This window comes from Neomonachus schauinslandi, chromosome 6 (genome assembly GCF_002201575.2).
Source record: "Neomonachus schauinslandi chromosome 6, ASM220157v2, whole genome shotgun sequence".
Taxonomy (NCBI): Eukaryota; Metazoa; Chordata; class Mammalia; order Carnivora; family Phocidae; genus Neomonachus; species Neomonachus schauinslandi.
Window position 1 is genome coordinate 67,437,736 of NC_058408.1, and position 21,697 is coordinate 67,459,432.

Sequence of the window (21,697 nt, forward strand, 5' to 3'; positions counted from 1 at the left end):
TGGTGTGTATGAGCGTGCGTGGGGTGTGTGTGACTGTGTGTGTGTGCGTGCTGTGTGCATGTGTGTGTGCATGGAGTGTGCATATGTGACTGAGTGTGCGTGTGTGCAACTGTGTGCGTGTGTTGGTGTATATGAGTGTGCATGGGGTGTTGTGATTGTGTGTGAGTGTGCATACTGTGTGCATATGTGTGTGCATGGAGCGTGCATGTGTACGAGCCTAGTCAGCTGCCCACACCCTCATCACAATATGGCTTTGTTGGATGTGCGCATCTACACATACATAAATAGATTTTCAGGGACTGGTTCCTGTAATGTGTGTGTACATGTGGGAACCCCATTCTGCCAGGTGGCCCAACAGGCCAGAGATCCAGGGAGGCCCCGTGTTGCAGCTGAAGTCTGAATGGGCTACAGAATTCCCTCTTGCTTGGGGAGGTCAGTTTCTATTCTATTGAGGCCTTCAGCTGATTGCATGAGGCCCACCCTCATTATGGAGAGCAATCTGTTTTATTCAAAGTCCACCAATCTAAATATTAATCTCATCCACAAACACCCTCGCAGAAACATCTAGAATAATGTCTGACCACGTGTCTGAGCGCTGTGGCCCAGCCAAGCTGACACTTAAAATTAACCATCACAGGGGGTGGGCATCCAGAAATCCGTATTTTCAATAACCTCCCCAATTGTGGCGCAAGGCCCAGCCAAGTTTGGGGACCACTCTCAGTGATGCACCCCGAGGTCACTAATGGTTTCAGGGTCTCTCCCTCCCCCTCCACGAGGGTCGCTGGACTTCCTCTGTGGAGCAGAACCAGTCTTCCTCACATGGGGCCACGAAAACGTTCCCTCCGCGCACGGCCAGGACACAGCAGGCAGGGTTGCTCCTCCAGCCCAGGGATGCCTGCCGACTGCCGACCTCTCCGGCCCCAAGAGCTTCTCTCTTCCCCTCTCCCACAGCAGACACCAGACCCTGGGAGCTGCTTGTGAGTCGCCAGGACCCCTGCCAACCACTCAAATCACCAGCTACATCTCACAGAGTCCCTCTGGCGCGGCTGCCCATGAGATGCCCCTATGGGGCATTTTCCAATAACAGAGCCGGACCCTCCCAAGCAGCATGCCTGGTGGTCCCGCAGAGCTGTCTCTTGCTTCAGCAGTGTTTGGATGGAACAGACCCAGGGACACCAGCCTCCGACCACCCTCCAAACTGTTTCTCCAGCTGCAACCTTCGGAGCATCTCCCCGGCCACCCGGTGCCTCTGTGACCGGCCAACACCCTATTTTGAGCTTGGCTCCTTATTACCGATCTGCCAGGAGCTCCCAGATGTGTCAGAGTCATTCCACGGACATGGAGGCCACTGTCAACCGCCTGGTCCACCCGCGGGCCTCCCACACCCACCTCTGTCTGGGCTTCTGTTTCCACCGGGAGGATGTGGCTCTGGAGGGCGTGGGCCACTTCTCCCATGAGCTGGCTGAGGAGAAGCGTGAGGAGAAATGGACACTGAGCGTCCCCGGAAGGGGGACCAGTGCAGCAGTAGGGTCAAATCCAAGATGAGTGGGGTCAAACCCTGGACACCGTGGAAGCCACCCGGGTTCTGGAGAGGAACCTGAGCCGGGCCCTTGTGGATCCACGTGCCTGGGTTCTGCCCACATGGACCCCCATCTCTGTGACTTCCCAGATGAGGAGGTGAACTCATCAAGAAGCCAGGCGACTGCCTGACTCACCTCTGCAGGCCGCCCGGCCCCCAGGCTGTGCGACCAGGAGCCCCTGGAGCCCCGCAGCCTTTGGGGGGCCCCTGGCATTCCCCCGTGCCGAGGCATGTGCCTGAGCCTCTCCCTGCAGCCATGAGGCAGCTTTTTAACCCCCCTGGAGCCCTCGCCCAAGCCCTGGACCACATGGAAACAATAAAGCTTTCTGCAGCAGAAAAAGGGGGAAAAAACTGGACCCTCCCAAGACCTCCTATGGCAGAACTTCTGGAAGTGGTTCTTAAGCAGATGTACCTTAGACGTTCTCCACAGGGGGCGGGGGGGGCCTGGGGGGCTCAGTCATTAAGCATCTGCCTTCAGCTCAGATCATGATCCCAGGGTCCTGGGATCGAGCCCCGCGTCGGGCTCCCTGCTCAGCAGAAAGTCTGCTTCTCCCTCTCCCACTCCCCTACTTGTGTTCCCTCTCTCACTGTCTCTCTCTCCATCAAATAAATAAATAAAATCTTAAGAAAAAGAAGAAGATCTTCACGGGGGATTTCAATACGCAAAGTGGTTAGGAACCACCAGTCCCACTGACAAACACAACAAAGTAGTGCACTCTACCGTTTACCACTTCCTGACGCGATGCTCACACGTGATTTTGCACAAGACAGACTGCAAAGCTTTCCTGCCAGTGATAAGTGCCCTCCGTGGGCAATTAGTGGAAGTCCTGGGTGTAGAATGTGGAGTGGAGAACAGCAAGGCCATGCTGCAGTGTTAGGAGGATGCTGGGCAGCTGGCTAGGCTCACTCACTAGCTCAGGAACATGTTCATACCCCTGGCCTAGAAACATGCAGGATCCAGATCCATGGCATGGATCTATTGCCAATTTCTGCACGTGGCTGACCGGAGCTGCTCGCAAACAGAACCACAAAGGAGGAGTCCTTGAAGACCCACGGCATGAATGAGACCACCCCTTTGGTGAAAGCGAGCTAAGACCTCTATACAGTTGTCATGATGAGAAGAACAAGTGGAGGCTGGAGGGATGGTGTGGTACTCTCCTCACACTCACGAGTCCACTGCAGACTGCCCGCCTCCCCCACATCTACATGGAAAGACCACTTTTCACCAGAGAGGAGCTGATTTTGAAATGACCAACGATCTTTTCCACAACTTTCACCAGGAATTGCAGACTATAAAGGTGGCAGCCTCATTCCCAGGCCTATCGGATGCCAAGTGGGTGAGGGGTTGTAGCCTGGCAGGAAAGATAGAACTCACGCGTAGTCAATGCTACTCGGGATGAAAGGACCACTGGTATGGGGTAGGGATTTACCCATGCCACTATCCTGAGCTCAGCCCCGCAGAGGCACTCGTGAGCAAGCAAGGTGTGGTCCCTGCCCCAGACAGCTCACAGCTGGGTCCCCTTCTGCCCAGCCTCAGTGACCTTGGGCTCCCAGAGAGGGGCCGTGGCCATGCCAGCCCAGCGGCCCAGACACATGGCGCTGATGTCACCTCACCACTAAGCCCTTGGGTCTCAGTTTCCCCATCTGAAAATGAGGGGTCCAGCCAGATGACCTATAAGGTCCACTCCGGTCTTAGCATTTCATTTCCTGGTCACATACCAAACATCAGCCTCGGGTCCCACATTGTGCTGAACTCTGGGGTCCTGAGGATGAACAAGACATTGGTGTCTACACACCACACCTTCTTTCTGCATCCATCCGTTGATGGACACTTGGGTTGTCTCCGCATCTTGCCTGTTGTGAATAAGGTGCAGATGTCTCTCCAACTTCGTGCTTTCACTTCCTTCGGATATATAACCCGAAGTGGAATTGCTGGGTCATAGGGTAGCTCTATTTTTACCTTCTGAGGCTCCGCCATAGTGTTTTCCAGAGTGGCTGCACCAGTTCACATTCCCACCAATGGGCACGGGGTTTCTCTTTTCTGTGTGTCCTCGCCAACACGTGTTATCCTGTGTCTAACAGGAGGCAGGTGGTGTCTCATTGTCCAAACCCCCAAATCTTAATCTCCTTCGTACAGGTAAGTGGTAGAACGACAACAATTATGGTGCCACACGGCCTCACTATAGCCACACCTTTGCCTGTAACCCCTGCCCTGTGTTGAGGGAGCTCACTGAGAGGACATGATCGACGGCTGACCTGTGAGGTGGACCCTGGTGATCAGGGCTCGTCACCCCCTTCCCTGTCCTTGGAATGTGGGTCCCGCTTGCCTTCCCTGCTCCCAGAAGCTGTCCCCAGGACGGCCTTCAGACAGTGATGTAGTGCTGAGACCACGTGAGCAGTCCATGTGACTGAACCCCATTAAGGCTCTTTACAAAAACTGCTAAAACTCGGTGGGTGGATGCAGAGATCTACCCCTCTTCTGGCTGCCCAAGACAAGCCCCATATGTCCGTACCCTCGCTTGTGAAACTGGCCACCTTCCAACCCGGAGCGGCCTGCCTCCCTCCTGAGGCCCTCGCTGTGCTCTGCTCGCACCTGGCACACTCCCGAGGCACTTTTGAACCACACACTGGGCTTGGCCAAGTGACTCGCTCCAGCCAACAGGACACTAGCAGATCAGACGCAAACCAAAGCTTGAAGTGTTCCTGCTTCTCCCCTGGCCTCCCTATGACATCATGAGAAGAGCCTGTGCGCGTTGCTGGAGGACTGGCAGTGAGCACAACACCCCCTTCTCCCCATCAGCCCAGCCAATGTGGGGGGAGCCAACCGGGGACCCATGGACCCACCGGAAATAGAAACCGCACTTGCTTGCAGTAAACTGGCTTGATCCTCTATAATCATCGTAATGAAGAACTGGGAAGGATGGGGCCAACCAGCCATGGGCCTGAGGAGCCAGAGTGGCTGCGGGGGGCTCTGCGGGGCCTGCCACGGCCTGGGGGGCAGAGGGAAGCAAGGACAGGCCTCCTGCTCTCCCCGCCGCCCAGCTTCTGGCTCAGCAGCCCTGTGACAGCACCCCTGTTCACACAGCGAGTAAAACGCTCCGTCTTTCCCTCTGACTAACAAGGACTTCGCCACAGAAACCGACTGAAAATGTATTATACATGAGACACAGTTTCTGAACTAGTTGCAAGTGTTGTTCTAGGATATTTTTACTTCTCTTCAAACACTCCCTCTGGGGGTGAACTGGCCTACCAAGAAGTTAAACGGAAATAGAAAAGAGCCTTGAAGGAATCCACCAGACCCCAGCCCGGCGAGCCAGCCCAGGACAGGGTCCCTGCAGCCCTCTGTGGCTTTGGGGACTCGTATCTTCCCTTTAAACAGCGGGCGATGTTACCGGAGCTCAGGTCCGCAAAGAGCATGTTTCAGAGAACCAACAGTTTCCCCGATTTTGTGATTAAAAATGTGAACTCTGGTCAGACTCGTCTTCAGATCCCAGCTCCACCGGCTTGGGAAGCATGAGACCCCAGAGGTAAACCTCTCCACGCCCCGACTTCTCGTCTTTCGGGTGGGGCTCCTCATCATGACCTACTTCATAGGGTTGTCAGGAGGATTACAGTTTATTCTTGTAAAGGCGGACGGTGGTCACTCAGGAAATGTAAGCAGCTCTTGGCCCCAGCACGCTTTAGAAATCCGCCAGCCAACACGGAATTCTGATCTGGAAGATTTCTGAGTCAAGGATGGCCTCTCTCCGGCCGCCGAGTTTGTGCATCCCTTTTCATTGCCTTACGTCTCTCAAATAAAATGCACCACTCCCTCCAGAGCCCTGCAGGAAGAACCGCACCAGCAGCCAAAGAGACTGGAAATCAAGTCCATCCCTTGTGGCAGGGATTAGAGAAAAGGACTGTCTTCGCTCTCCTTCCAAGTAGCTAATGCATGGCAAACATTGTGATCCAAAGCGACATGGGTCTTTCTCTCAGTTCTGGTACATTAATGCATTTAGTAGCCTCCTCTGAGGTCAAAGAAATTGCGGCAGAGTTTGAAACCATCCATTTATAAATTTGTAGAGTCAGCAAACAGCTGATGTGTACAGGCACAGGACACAACCACATTTTTAAAGAAGATTCTCCCCCTATGTAAGTAGCACATGCTTACAGCATCAGTGAGCCTTACTAACACTGCAAAACAAATCATTCCAAATTTCAGTGATAATCACTTACACCTGCTCATGCATCTAAAGGCTGACTGGGGGCCGCCGGATCCAGGGGGCTTGGCTCTGAGCTCCAGATGGGCTGGAGTCTGCATCCCATGCTCCTTGCACCAGTGGGTTGGCCTTGGTGATGTCAGGGACACCCAGGACTCTGAAGCCTCAGCACACCCGCCACCTGCCCACATTCACGTGGCCGAGCCCAACATGAGTGCAGGGGAGGGGACCTGCACAATCACATAGCAAGGTCATGGGTCCAGGCAGGGCTGGCTTCAGGGACGTGACCCAAGCAGCTGCACATGACCCCATGGACACAGGGGACGGGGAAGAATCTGGAACGACAGTGTGATCTTCCTACTCGACAAACGGGCTCTGCACTGGGACAGGGTCCTAACCGCTCCCCACCTCCTCCAACCCCACTGATGGGACCCCGTCGTGGAACTTCTGCAGGGGACCCGGCTTCACAGCATTCAGCCACACCTGACCCCGTGATGCCCCGCCCCCCCAGGTGTGGTTCGGATAAGCAGGAAGGGGGGGCGCAGGTGGTCATTGGTGGCAACACCGTGGCCTTAGCACCACCGCGTTCTTCCAGATCACGACCTGGCACACCTGCCCCCTCCCACCAGCCTGGTTACACCCCAAAGACCTCAACACCCTAGCACCCCAACCCCACCCACTCCTCCTCCACGTCCCGGGGCGACTGCTCGATGGAGGGGGAGAATCACCCATCCACCATTTAGAGCCACAAACGTCAGAAACCTGCAGGGGGCTGGAGACGCGCTTGTGGGTTCAGGGGGCAAGGTGGAGACGTCCAGATGCGTCAAAGCCAGAAGGGACATCCTGACCTCTGCGCCTGAGTCTCCCTCCCCCAGGCAAGCTCAGCCAACACGAAACCGTCACAGACTCTGTTGTCTGACTTGGCCTAAGGGAGGTGACATTTCATGGGTCCCCAGGGACAACCGAGTCCAGGGTCTGAGGAGCCCCGCTCACAAGGCACGCTTCTCCCCACGCTCATGCCAACCTCGGGCTTGCCCGTCAGTTCCTTTCCTCCAGCCGTTCTCTGAAGTTGCAAGATGCAGCCGGGGCCCCGGGGCAGCTCCGCCTCCTCCCTGCAGGGCCTGTGACACTTCCTGACCTTCCTGACCTGCACAGCGACCCACGGAGCCCACGTCCCACTCCAGCAGGCGAGCAGCATGTGAAGTGGCTCTTGCCATGGAAAATGAATCACACGTGCACGTCGACACGGGAATCCTGCAGTTCAGACAATTACCCAAAGAACACATTTTCTGATAATTAGAGAGCTAAAAATGGATCCCCTTTGAAAATCCCTTCCTTCCTCCCGAGAAAGCTGAGGAGGTGGTTTAGCAACAATCAGCTGCAGAGATACATCACATTCTGGGTGTTTGGGGGACAAGTTCCAAGAAATTTCTTGGAAGGTACATTTCCCAGAAGGTGGTGGCGCTAACCAGACCCACTAACGCTCCCCACGTCCCCGGCACGGGCTCAGGCCGGGGAGGCCACGGGCCACCTCACCTGCCTCCGGGGTGTACGTGAGCCCCGGGGGTGTCACACGGCGCTCCCGGCAGCCGCCGGGGGTCAGGACGCCCGCGGGAATGCGCCCGGCGCCGAGCAGCTCTGAGCCGCACACACCTATAGCTTCTCGAGGCAGGCTGGATGGATCATCAGGGCAGGGGCAGCATCTGGGCGCAGCAGAAGCCTGCGTCCCCCACCACCTCTCCCGTGGAAGGGACCAGAGCTGGTGGGCAGCAGACGGGGGTCAGGTGACTGCACAGACCCCAAGGAGGGCAGCGGGCACGGACGGGGCAGGAGAAGTTGTCAGTTAGGGACCTGCCCGGTCAACGGCTGACACAAGAGAGAGCTACGTGCGACTTTAAAATACAAATCTGATGAAAGTAGTAAGTGTAGTAAATATAGTAAATATAGTAGAAGCACATGTAGTAAATATAGTAGAAGCACATGTTTCGGGCTAGGTCCTCGTGCCACTGGTCGTGGGGCCAAAGACCGCTGGGCCGCAGGTCGCATGATCGGGCGTAGCTGGAACACCCAGGAACTTGAAGTCAGGGTTGCCTGTCCGCAGTGTCTACCCTGGACCAGCCTCCCTGGGGTTTCCCGCTAACGATGAACAGCACCTGTGCTCCCAAGGGCCACAGAGGCCACCGCATGGGGGGAGGGACCACATGAAAAGGACGAGAAACAGAAAAAGGTACTTGGCGAGGTTTCCTGGAGCAAAATGCCTGCGGTTTCTAGAAACTTACACAAACTATGTGTAAATTGACAAATGGTAATGCTAATTCCTGCCCAGCCTGGGTTCTCTCCTGGCCTCAGCTCTGACTTTGGGCCCTAAGCAGGACCCTGGCAGTCGCAGCCACCGGCCACTGTCCGGCCAGAGTCAGTGGCCAAGCGGTGCCGAAGGATGAGCCAGACTCATAGGATGGATGTGAGAATTGGGGAGGCACGTTCAGGATGGGGGAAGGGAGCGTGACAGACTCTTAGGTGTCAGACGGGAAGTGACCGCCGAAGGGATTGCTGGTGTCCAAGATACGACAGGCGAAAGTAACGGACAAATTCCTGAGTTGCCCTTAACACCAAATGTCATGTGTTTCCTTACATCATCCTTTACTCTTTGGGTCCCTAATGTTTTCATGTGTATTTTCCCTATCTGACCGCACTTCCCTGCTACGACCCACAAGCTGGGGAACCCAATCAGACCGAGGCTCTAGGAAAGCATGAAAGGACAAAGTGAGTAGCTGGAAAAATAAGTAACTACTTGATTAGGCTCTCTCCTCCAGTGAAAGGTATCATTATGGAAATACGGAAAAAATCCAAAAGCTCACACCGTTACTCCCTGTCAATGTCGGCGGGGTAGGTGTTTCTCTCGAATTCACCCACGGCTCAGAAGCTCCCTCTGGGCTGACAGGTGGCTTCCCCATCCCGTGGCCCGGCTATGTCACAGAGGTGAGCTAAATACCAAGCTTGAGCTGCACGCGCACACATGACCGTGTGTGCACACGTGTGCTTCCAGATGCGCTCGGGGCCGCTGTGACCTGCCACCCATCCGCTCACAACTCTCCCAATGCTTGGCCCCCCCTTCGATAACACTTCCCATCCCACCCCCAAAACACTCCCAGTGATGCTGCCCATCAAACCACAAAGCTGAGCGGCAGGCTGAAACCTCAGAGGAAACCCAGCATCTAGTTAAAAACTTCCCTGAGCCCCGCCAGGAACAAAGGCTGTGCAGTTACATGAGCTGGAAACGCCATCCATCATCATGCGAAGGTAAAGAACCTCCGAGTCCAGCCAGAGGGCACCTGCAAATATCCGGTACTGCCCTGTCACTTTGACTGATGGCCACCCCTTCCAATGAGCTCCTTTTATCTCGAGGTTTCCAGCGAATGAAAGGCTCACTTGCTCCCGCCGCCCACTCCCCTGCCATTTGCCTTTCCGGGGAGACAGGACTGGAGCAGGTGCCAAGCCTCACCAGCCCCTTCCGCGCGTGACCAGCCATGATCACGGGACCATCCACCCTCGGGCGTGGAGTTCCTGCACTGACCTTTCTCAGGAGGAAGCAGATGCGCTCGATGTTCCTCAGACGTTCTCTCTATCGGGATGCACAGGAAAGAAAAAGAGGGGAGGTTAGATGCTCTGCTGAAGGAGCCCCCACATTCAGCCCCCAGGAGAGAAGGCAGCACCCACCAGAGACCTGCGTGCTCCCACCCAGCGGCTCATAGAACTCAACGGAAAAAAAAAAAACAAAAACAAATAATCCAAATAAAAATGGGCAGAGGGTCTGAATCGATATTTTTCCAAAAAAGACATACAGATAGCCGGGGGTACATGAAAAGGTGCTCATCACTAATCATCGGGGAAATGCAAATCAAAACCACGGTGAGCTATCACCTCACACCTGTCAGAATGGCTAAAATCAAGACAAGAGACAACAGGTGCTGATGAGGACGTGGAGAAAAAGGGACCCTCGTGCTCTGTTACTGAGATGGATATTGGTACCGCCGCTACGAAAACATCAGGGAGGTTCCCCAAAGAGTTAAAAACAGGACTACCGGATCATCCAGCAATTCCACTTGTGGGTATCTCCCCGAAGGAAATGAAATCACAGTCTGGAAAAGGTATCTGCACCGCTGTGTTCACTGCAGCATTATTTATAAGAGTCACGACACAGAAGCAGCCTGAGTGTCCATGGATGGGTGAACGGATAGAGAAAATGTCATGTGTATATATATATATATATAGTATAATATACTCTCATACGGTCAGGATACACACACACAGGAATATCACTCAGCCACAAAAAGAAGGGAATCCTGCCATTTGCAACAACATGGATGGTGTTATGCTCAGTGAAATAAGCCAGACAGAGAAAGACAAGTACCATGTGATCTCACTTATATATGGAATCTAAAACAAAACAACAACAAAACAAACTCATAGAAAAGATCAGGTGTGCGGTTATCAGAGACAGGGAGTAGAGGAGAGGCAACTGGCCGGAGGGGGTCAAAAGGCACCAACTTCCAGTTATAAGACAACTAAGTCCTCGGGACGCCCTGGAGGCCGAGTCACCCTCCCAGGAGGACTGCCCACCCGGGGCTCCGTGTGCCCTGATTAGTCTACGGTCGGGAAGTTCTCTGCCTGCTGATTTCATTTTTCTAAAGTGAGTGCATTTAGAGGAAGGAATCATCCCACTAAATTAGACACCAGCAGCACCCCCAAGCTAAGATGTCTCGAGATGTCAAAGTCCATGCCCGGAGCCCGACTCAGGGCTGAGAACAGGTGCCCGCGGCCGGGCGGGGGGTGACGGTCACATCACACATGGTGTACCACCATCCCTTTCCCGCAGTGACTTCTTGTTTTCCAAAGCCCCTCTGAGCACAGCTGCAGCCTCTGTCCGATGCTTCGTTACGAGGCAATTTGGTAACTGTGGACGTGATGCTAATGAACTTGCTCGCGGATCTGAGGAAGACAGGTGGCTGGGCCACTTCAGCTTCCCTAACTGAATCATACAGTGATTCCTGTGCATCCTTTAAGCCCAGAGGAAAGAGCCCACAAGGAAAGAGCCCACATCAGGACAAATCAGTGTCCACGTGGCTAGGAAGACAGACCACGTCCTCCGCAGCAAACCCCGTGTCTGTCCACATGCGCATGCGCACACACAAACCCCACACACGGCTGGGCATCGAGGCTGCCTACATGGAGAATAAGAGGAAAGGTGTGAGGTGCCAGGCACAGAGAGGCTGCCACGGGGCCTGCACCAGCTCCTTCCCCACAAGCTGGTCCTCTGCTGGCTCCCCTTCCTTGACCGTGACACTAAAGGGCCTGCCGATAAAGGAAGGGGAAGTGCTGAATGAGAAGGTAGGAGTAGAGCAGGGCCCTCCTCGTCCCTTCCAGCTCCTGGAAGGGGTCCACCCCAAGGGCCCTGCAAGATTTGGAGCTCTAGGGGATCTTCAATCCAGAGAGCCAGTGGGCCTCACGCTTGCTCATAGAGTTACTGTCTGTAAGCTAAGTCCATGCAGGGCGGGTGTCACCAGTGGGCGGTAGCTCCTTCAAGCCAGCTGAGGCGGAGATGCATTTTTGGGGGCTCTACGGAGCCCGAAAGACCTCGAACGTGAGTTAATGAGGCATCCAAAGCACTTAGCTCCCTGCCGGGGAGTAAATCGTCAGAACCAAGAAAATATGTCTAATATTCATCCATGTAGGGTTTTAATGGATTTTTTTAGAAATCTCAGACAAGAGTGCTTTCCCGGGGGGGTCTTCAGTCTGTCCATGGACTGTCTGGCCCACAGGGTCTAGGCTCCTTGATTAAGTCATTACCCAGTTAGAAGCGTGGCTTTCACGATAGGAGTGAAGAGCCAAGACCCAGCCTCCACGGTACACCTCACCCTGCAGCAGATGCATTCTCCCTCTGGTCAACAATAGCTGAGTGCCTACTGTGTGCAGGCTTCGATCTTGCGCTGACCTTCCCCAGAGGCTGCCGCGGCGCGCGTGTCGGTCCTATATCCTCTTCGTGACTCCACAAAGCTGTCTCACGGTTTCACCGATCGCCTGGGCTGAATTGGCAGGACGGGGCGGAGCGGAGGACACGTTTCCGCACTAGCGTGCACCCGGGGTCATTCAAGAAAGCCCTGCGTGTTTTCAGTGAGCTCATCTGAGCCCACACAGCTAGGAGGACGGATAGCGGCCTCCCTCTCGGACTAGAGCTCCAACGGGCCAGGTGTGTAACCCTGGTGCCAAACAGAAAACGTCCAAAAAGAAATGAGACTGGGGGGTAGCCCTTCAGGCCTGGTGGGGCCAAGTTACCACAGGTGGTGGGGGGAGGCCAGCAGATGGAAATAAAAATGGACTTTAATGGAAGTACAAAGCCTAAGAAGTTTCCAAATGCATCTTAGGGACTCTTGCAACTTGCCACAAATTTCTGCTTCACACCCTTGACTTTGAAAAGGGTTTGGCTCTATTTCACAGAACCAAAGAATCTGATGCCAAAGGGATGATAAAATCAGGCATTAGAAAATCCAATCTCTGAAAGAGACACCATGGAGTAGCTAGGTGGTAAGAACACAGGCTCTGGGAACAGGCAGACCTCCAGGGGCTGTGGGCCCTTGCGTACGAGTCTGCACATGCGGTAAATGATGCCATTTGGGCAGAGTTGTGAGACTATAGGTTATACGTGTAAAGTTCCTAGTGTGCAGTAAAAACTCACCAAAATGTACGACTCCAATAAAAGCCCTGTGCTTTCAGAGGGGACACTGAAGCCTAGTTCCCTGGTCTTCTGGCTCCTCCCGAGAGCACATCTTTCTTCAAGGAGAACAGACCTCTTTGTCCATGTCGCTAGAGTGACACCATAAGCCTTCCAGGTTAAGATGGATTCACACTAGTAAATCCTGCTGTCCGGTCTAAACCTCTAACTGAAAATACCCACAGAGCTATTCAAACAAAAACTTGGCTTGGCACTGGAACCCGGGGCCTGGAAGGAACTTCAACCACACGCGGACCCCGTGAGTGGAGGCTGAGAGACACACCTGAAAGAACCGTGTGTGCCCAGCAGTGCTGGTCTCGAATGAGTGTGGACAAGGCTCTGTCCACCCACGTGGTTGGTCCCCGGCCCTGGCAAGTGGGCTGCACCCACCCCATTCATTGGAAGTAGGGTCCTCCTCCTCTCCCTGCACAAGCCGCTTGTCACGCCCACTCCTGGGCATGAGGGAGCTGCAGCCAGACGGGACGGTCAGATCGCACGTGCCGAGCCTGGATCTGAGGACCAGACTGCATCAGATTCCCCAGTGGGAGGCGAGCTGACCTCAGGCCCACAGAGCCTCTAGAGATGAGTGTCCCCCTGGGCGGTGGACGCGGGCCCAGGGGCTCTGTACCTCCACCCACTCTGGTGTCTCCCTCTGAGAGACCTGGCCAAGTGCAGCGCACAAACAGCCATTAAGGAGGCTCCCATGCCCTGCCAGCACGTTGGCCAACATGGAGCCTCTCTCCTTATTCAAGGATAAATAACCAGAAACGCCGGCACGAGGGCTTGAAGACTCGTCCGCCAAAGCACAGCAGACCTTTCCCACCTGGCCTCCTGGGATCGTCCTATTTGACTTGCAAGGTACGACAGGCAGACCTCAGGAATGAGAGGGGTCCTCGACGGCCCTGAGCCAGGAGTGGAGGCACTTTACCCACCCCCGCATCGGAACGTCCCTCCTCCACAGGCCCCAGTAACCCGCCCTGACACCCCCCGCCCCCACCTGCACCCACTACTTACCGCATGAACAGGGTTACACTGGTCTATGGGGCTCTTAAAATCCGTCCTTAACTCATCGAAGGCAATGATCTGAAACGGAATGCGCAGAATCGAGATGTTAGTGCAAAGGTGAGTCAGTGCCCCGCGTCTTCCTGTAGATTTGCTTCAAAATAATACAGGAGGCAGGAAGAAGGTATCAGTGATCTAAGACTGGCCAGGAGGTGGTTGCCGTCAAAGCTGGTGATGGACACTTGGGGCTGATCGAACTCCTCTGTCTTCTGTGTACCCTTAAAACTCCCCCACATAGGGAAAGGGCAAGATACTGTTTAAGGGCACGCACCTGCCACGAGTAGACAAGTCCCGCAGACCTAATGCACAGTCTAGTGCATACAGACAACAAAACTGTACTCTAAACATTAAACTGGCCAAGAGACCAGCTCTTAACCAATCCGGTCACTGGAAGAAGTGATAACTATGTGTCGGAACAGAGGGGTAGCCAGTCCTACAATGGGAACAGTTCTGCAACATTCGTGTATCAAATTTACACAATGTTGCATGCCAAAGGTATTTATCTCAATTGTTGGAAAGCCCCCAAGTCAAGCTTCATAGGCTTCCTGTGCTTTGCAAAGACATGGAGAAAACTCCATTACAGTGGCGGCAGGTGGAGGTGTGGATAAAAGCACAAGAAATTCCAACTTGAAGCCAGCGCTCTCCACCTCTCTCCTTGTAGGAAGAAGCTGTTTATTCTCTGTTTGTGTTTATTTTAGCAGAGATGCTGATCGGAAGTGAGATGGACAGAAGGCAGGACAGAGGAGAAGAGAAAGGCAAGAGAGCAGGGCCGACAGTAACAGAGAGGACACGACCTCCAGCGGTCCACGGGCTGGACAATCAGCTCCTGAGCAGTCCCGTCTTCGGGTCCCCTGGACGTGGGTCCTCAACTTCATTCTGGACAGAGACTCACAGCTCGCCAGACGGCACTGGCGTGGAGGCCCGAGGCGCTCTCAGCAGCATCTCTCCTGGGCTGCACATAGATGGGCATAGGCAGCTCCCCCATGAAGGCACATCCCAGGGGCCTGGAACGCTTGGCAGAACCACGGTGGCAACGAGGCTGGAGGCCACCCGCAGGTGTCCCCGTCCCAGCAACATGGGGCTCAGACGAAGTACCCAGTGGGGCAAATAATCCCCTTCCCTGCACAAAGCAGGTATAATTTTAAAGCAGTCACATGTCATCCTGATTTCAAAACTCCTACAGAATTCAGGGAAAATTCTAGTATAACCTGTATTAAGTAGACACATTTCTGCCTCATCCCTTGCCAGATAGTTAACTACCCGGCCTGTACTTGAACTGTTAGTGACAAGAACTCACCTCTCACTGAGGGTGCTCAGGCCGTGCCCGGCTACCTCTAATTAATACTGTCTCCCATTCTTGAACTTACGTATGACTCCCTGAGGCTCCCACCCACATCCTAATCCAGAGTCAGCAAACTACAAAGCCAAATCCAGCCTGACACCCATTTTTGTACAACCTAGGAGCTAAGCATGGTTTCTACGCCTTTAAAGTAGTTGAAAAAAAATCAAAAGAAGAATATTTTGTGACATGTAAAGATTATATTCAAATTTCAGTTGCCGTAAATAAAGTTTTATTAGAACACAGATGCATTCATTCTTTCCTACGCCATGTATACTTTCACACTACAATGAGGGAGCCCAGTTGCTACAACAGAAGTCATATGCCCAGCAAAGCCCAAAATAATTACTGTCTTACCCTTTACAGAAAAAATTTGCCAACCCCTGGTCTACTCTTTTATTTTCCCTCTAAAGCTTCACCATCCAATGAGATATACACAGTAAGCCATTTAAACTTTAATTGTAATGAGTTAAATTAAAAAATCAGTTCCCCCATTTTATTTGCTCAAAAACCACATCTGTCTGGTAGCTATTAAATGGCAGACATAAAATATTTCCATCATCACAGGAAGTTCTATTATATATCACTGCTTTGGAGGCATATAGGATAGGTCAAATCACTCTTCCACAAGGAACCCCCTTAAGTAGCGTCGGCTATCCTGAACCCGGCAAATCTTTGTTCTTCAGGCTCTCTCCACCCTTTATATAAGCCGACACTTATCCTGGTTGCCCTCTGCTGACGTTACAGGTTGTAAATGTCTATACTAAATGTGACTGTCAAAAGTAAACACCATATTCAAGATGAGCTCAGCTTAGTACAGAGAGTAAACGTATCACCTCCTCTGTTCTGTTACCTATGTCTCTGTTAATGCAACCTGGTAGCATTAGCTTTTTTGTTTCTGCATCACACCCCTGTCTTTTTACTGACCTTGCATTGCCTAAAAGCCCCAGATCTTTCTCATGTGCTCATTAAACTCAGTCCACATCATTCTGCTTGCACGTTGTTGGATTTGAAGGCCTAAGAGCCAGAACTGACCTTTATCCCTTTTAATTCCTCCCTCTTTGGTTTGGTCCATCAGTCCAGTCAGCTGAGATATGATCTATCTCCCAACCACAAATCCTAACGAACATAATGTCCTCAATACGCACATCCACGTTTACCCTGACACAGATGCAAACCGAGCAGAGCCCAGGCAGGACGGAGCCCGAGGTTCACCCTTCCTTGCTCCCATGAGGCTGGCATCAGTAATCCTTCAGCCTGTTATTTATGCAATTATACAGACAATGCACCATATTTTGATCCAGGAACTGAAAATCAGTCCCCGGATGGCTTTAGAACCCCACACCTGTTGGTGTACCACATACAAGCCCCAGGAGCGGGGAGCGCAGGAGGAAAGGAGTCGGCCCCCAGGCTGCAGCTGTGACTGTCCAGGTCCCATCCCGTCCTGACCCATGCGGGGCTGGGAGAGGAGTCTGGAGTGAAGGTGCGTGAAGCGCCGGGGGCGGGGGGGATCCCTGGGGATTCAGAGCTGCTGAGCGCGTCTGAGAGCCAGGGCCTGGCCTGGAGGAAGGTGTGAAGAAAGGAGTGAGCCCTGAGTGTGACTTCAGCCCCAGAGCTCCGTGAGACAGAAGGTACTTGGCAGGTGCTTTCTTGGGCTGGTGCTGCACTGTGCACAAGGACGACAGAGGCTTCAGCATCCCCGCCCGCCGGAAGTACTCACGAATCCGTGCATCCGCTCACCTGACACCTTGTTTGTTTATTACATGCTCGCCACACGGGGCACTGGGCTTCAAGTGCATGTTTTGGTTGTGTAATCCTCGGCCACCCCGTGAAGTAGCTACTATTATTGTCCCCATCTTAGAGGTTGAGAAGCTGAAACCAAAAGTAGTTAAAGTCCTTGCCCAAGATCACTGCTCTGGCCCCGGGATGCAAACTAAGGGCTCTCTGACACTGAAATCCATGCAGTTAGCATTATGATGCTCTGCCTCCCAAGACACACGGAGGAGAGGGAGTAGGATCCCAAGGACATCCGGAATGAGCAACTGTGTCCGTGGAATGAAAGCAAGCTTCCAGGGGCGCCTGGGTGGTTCAGTCAGTTAAGCATCCGACTCTTGATTTCAGCTCAGGTCATGATCTCAGGGTCGTGAGATCGAGCCCAGTGTCGGGCTCCAAGCTCAGTGCAGAGTCTGCACGAGATTCTCCCTCTCCCTCTGCCCCTCCTCACCCCACTCACTTTCTCTCTATAAGTAAATAAATAAAATCTTTAAAAAAGAAGGGAAGGGGAAGGGAGCTTCCAGAAGAGGTGAGGGTTAGGTCACCCTCTTCTTAGCACTCATTCATGGTCTCCCAGCCCCTGACTCCTGACCAGTGTCCAAGCCTGGGAGACACAGGCCATGCAGTGGGGGTGGCCCTGTGCGTGCTGCAGACTTCTGCCTGCAACCAAGCCGTTAGCGTCAGGGACAGACTGTGAGCGTGACAAACATCATGATGACGCCACGACCAACGATGGCCAGGTGAATTCAGCAAGAGGCACAGCCCAGCTTCTGCGAGCCTCTGGGGTTCGGCTCCACCACGGGACCCCCACCCAACAGCACTAAGTGAGCTTTAACTGCTGGTCCTTCAAAGCCTCTTCATGTTTTTACATTTATTTTTAAATTTACATACAATAAAATGCACTCTTTCTGTTTAAAGTTTCTACGACTCTTGACAAATGCATACAGCCATGTAAACACCACAATCAAAACACAGAACAGTTCTAAAACCCCCCAAAATTCCCTCCTGTTGCCCCTTTGGAGTCACCCCCACCCAGCCCAGCAACCAGGAGTCTCTTCTCCATCCCTATCACTTTGCCTTTTGCAGAAAGTCATTCAAATGGAACATGCAGCATGTCAGCTTGTCAGACTGGCTACTTCCAGTTGACAGAATGCGGTAAACTCAGCAGCGTTGTTGCTCTTGTATTCATAGTGTGTTCCCTTTTTACTACTGAATAGTACTCCACTGCACGGGTGGAGCGCATGTCGTCATCCGTTCACCTGCTAAAGAACATGCGGGCTTGTTTCCAGTTTTCAACAGCTATGCATAAAGCTGCTATAAACATTTGCATACCCGTTTTCACCTAAATGCATGTTTTCAGTTCTCTTGGGTCAATAGGAGGGGGATCGCTGGTTCGTGTGGTAGCTGTATGTTTAACTTCATCAGGAACTGAGAAACTGCTTTCCACAGAGGCTGTACCATCTTGTACACACTGCCCCCAGCAATGAGTGAGAAGCTTGGCATCCTTGCCAACCCTGTGTCAGTTTGGATTTCTTCTATTTTAGCCACTTCCACAAGTGCGTAAAGGTGTCTCATTATAGTTTTAATTTGCATTTCTCCAATGACTAATTGGAGATGTGGAACATCTTTTCATGAGCTTAATAGCCATCTGTATACCTTCTTTGGTGAAGTGTATGTTCAGATCATTTGCCCATCTTTTTTTCAAAGCTGTTTGTTTTCTTACTGATGATTTTTGAGAGCTCTTTATATGTTCTGGATGCAAGTCCTTTGTCAGATATGTGATTTGGCAATATTTTCGTCTGTGTGTGGCTTGTCTTTGCACTCTTTTTTTTTTTTAATCTTTTTTTTTTAAAGATTTTATTTTTATTTATTTGAGAGAGAGAGAATGAGAGACAGAGAGCATGAGAGGGAGGAGGGTCAGAGGGAGAAGCAGACTCCCTGCTGAGCAGGGAGCCCGATGCGGGACTCGATCCCGGGACTCCAGGATCATGACCTGAGCCGAAGGCAGTTGCTTAACCAACTGAGCCACCCAGGCGCCCCTTGTCTTTGCATTCTTAACAGTGTGCTGTCCTCCTAACACTTCTCAGTTTGTCCAATTTATCTTTTTCTCTTTTATTGATCAAACTTCTGGCATTGGATCTAAGAACTCCTAAGGCTACACAGATTTTTCTGGTTTTTTCTAAATAGCATTTTATTTACGGGAAAGTTTGTTTTTTTAAAGATTTATGTAGAGAGAGACTGTGTGCACAAGATGGGAGAGGGCCAGAGATGAATTTGGCTGCCCCCCCCCGCCCCCCGCAGAGAGCAACAGAACGTTGGGGAAAGCACGCCACAGGAAGAGGGCACGTGGCCGGGGCCCCCAGAATTTCTGCCTGCCGACCCATCCGGCTGCAGGGTCTGCACTCAGACCCCTACAGACAATAAGGCCACCTGGGTCAAGCTCCTCTCTTGACTTCTCCTTGTTGTGAGCTGAACAATATCCCCCAAAGTCTTGTCCTCCTGCAACCTCAGACCTGACCTTATTTGGAAGTAGGATCTCTGCAAATACATCAGTTAGACCCTGTAAGAGAAAAGGACACGGCACTGCAGTGTTGCAGCTGCAAACCAAGGAGCCACATGGATCGTCGGGGGCCACCACCAGCCAGGAAGACGCAGGCGGGGCTCTTCCCTCGCCCTCCGGAGAGGGCAGCACCCCGCCATCACCTTGACTCCGGACTTCCAGCCTCCAGAACCGGGCAGGGGTAAACACCCATGGTTTTAAGCCACGGAGGCAGTGGGAGCCTGTGAAAGACACTCCATTTGCAAAACGTCTGAAAGTTCTGCTGTGACGTCATCGGGAAGAAATGGCTTTGGTGGCAACAGTGAATGTGAAAGAAGCATTGCCGACCCAAAATAAATGCCTCCCCAGGAGGCGGGCTTCTATACACACCCCAAGCCATGCTCAGAATGCACTCGTGATTTAGAAATAAGTCGGGTGTATGGGGTTTTTTTTAGTAGTTTCCATGCTGGAGCCTAATACGTGGCTTGAACTCAAGAACCCCCAGATCAAGACCTGACCTGAGATCAAGAGTCGGACGCTTAACCGACTGAGCCCCCCAGGCGCCCCAAAAGTCGGGTTTTTATGTCCTCGCCATGTCCTGTCCCAACCACAGCAATTCCTACAAACCTCAGCCCAAGGCTTGGCGCCCTTTCTGAGGGTCAGGAGCTCCGCGGGACGGGAGAGGGGTGATGGACGGGGACGACTTGACTGCTTGGGACACGCAGACGTGGCTTGAATGTCTAGTCCTGGTTCTATGCCTGACACTGGTACAGCTGTGAGTCCAAGCATCCCGTTCACCCATCCTAAGCTGTTCCAGGCAAGGGTTTGCTATGCCACTTCCCAGCCCCTAGGAAGAAAGCAGCTTTGGCTCCACACTCGTGGATACCAGCCGCTTCCTCGGTCCTGGCTCAGCTCCTGTCACCACTCAGCATGTGAAAAGATGCAGAGTCTCTGGCACTCGATCCACTGCCCACCTCCTTTTCTAGAAAACACAATGCCCAGAAGTCCTGGGTGCTTTAAACTTCCCTACATATGTTCATGTACTTTAATTTTATGTTCATTTTATGTAACATCACCAACAGGTGTGCCGTTCACTTTCCCAATGAAGAATCAAGGAGAATGACAGGTCATTGGAACGCCCAAGACCACCCAGCAGAAGGGGGAGGGCTGAAACCTGCACTCAATTTCTCCATTTCTCTTCCCTTGTGCTTTTTGCATTGGGCCACACTGACCCACCGCTCTTCCTATGGGGGAGTGAGAACAGTTTATTAAAGTACCCTTAGGATGGGGTGCCGCACTGGGCATGACACAGTGGGCTTAGCACCCACCGCCCTGCCTGCTAAGGACTCCCCATCAAATAAATTGCTTAACCCTACCTGGCAAAGAGCTTAGAAAAGAAAACTATTTCAGACAGGCACAGGGGGTCTTGCCCTAACCTCACCCCTATCTCACCTCCATATCAGTCAGTGTTTCCGTGAGAATTGGCTCATGCAGTTACGAAGGCTGGTTAAGTCCAAGATCTGCACGGCAGGCCGGCAGCCTGGACACAGGAAAGCTGATGCTGCAGGTCCAGTCCAAAGGCCGCCTGCTGCAGAATTCCCTCTTGCTCAGGGGAGGTCAGTCTTTTGCTCTATTCAGGCTGTCAGCTGATTAGATGAGGCCCACCCACATTATGGAGAACAATCTGCTTTTACTCAAAGTCACTGACTTATATTTATTTTATTTTTTAGTTATTTTTTTAAACCCAGCATAGTTAACATAGTGTTATATTAGTTTCAGGTGAACAATAGAGTGATTCAACAATTCTCTATATTACTCAGTGCTCATCGTGAGAAGTGTGGTCTTCATCCCCTTCACCCTGTTTCACCCATCTCCCCCACCTCCCCTCTGGTGACCACCAGTTTATTCTCTAGAGTTAGGAGTCTGTTTCTTGGTTTGTCTCTTTGTTTCTTTTGTTTCTTAAATTCCACATAGGAGTGGGATCATATGATAACTGTCCTTCTCCGACTGACCTATTTCACTTAGCATTATACTCTGTATCTCCATCCATGTTGTTGCAAATGGCAACATTTCATTCTTTTTTATGGCCAAATAATATTCCATCGTATATATACCACATCTTCTTTACCCATTCATCTGTCGATGGACACTTGGGCTGCTTCCGTATCTTGGTTATTGTAGATAATGCTGCTTTAAACATCAGGGTGCCTGTATGTTTTCCAGTTAGTGTTTTCATATTCTTTGGGTAAATAACCAGTAGTGGAATTACTGATCATATGCTAGCTCTAATTTTAATTTTTTGAGGTATGTCCATACTGTTTTCCAGGGTGTCTGCACCAGTTTGCATTCCCACCAACAGTGCATGAGGGTTCCCCTTTCTCCACATCCTCACCAACACCTATTTTTTCTTGTGTTGTTGATTTTAGCCATTCTGACA

General features: G+C 52.3%; 1 protein-coding gene across 3 annotated transcripts in view; it reads right to left on the bottom strand.

Annotated features, from left to right (window-relative positions):
• CNIH3 (cornichon family AMPA receptor auxiliary protein 3) overlaps nt 1–21,697 on the bottom strand; it is a 218,974-nt gene that overhangs the window by 42,856 nt on the left and 154,421 nt on the right. The window contains exons 2-3 of one of the 3 annotated variants that reach the window (XM_021679500.1): nt 13,562–13,630; nt 9,353–9,400 (exon numbers count right to left, since the gene is read on the bottom strand). In XM_021679500.1, the coding sequence (XP_021535175.1) occupies nt 9,353–9,400; nt 13,562–13,630 (117 nt within the window). Of the gene's footprint in view, nt 1–9,352; nt 9,401–13,561; nt 13,631–21,697 lie in introns of those variants that run through there. The other 2 variants (XM_021679501.1, XR_002479778.1) reach the window with 2 other exon arrangements.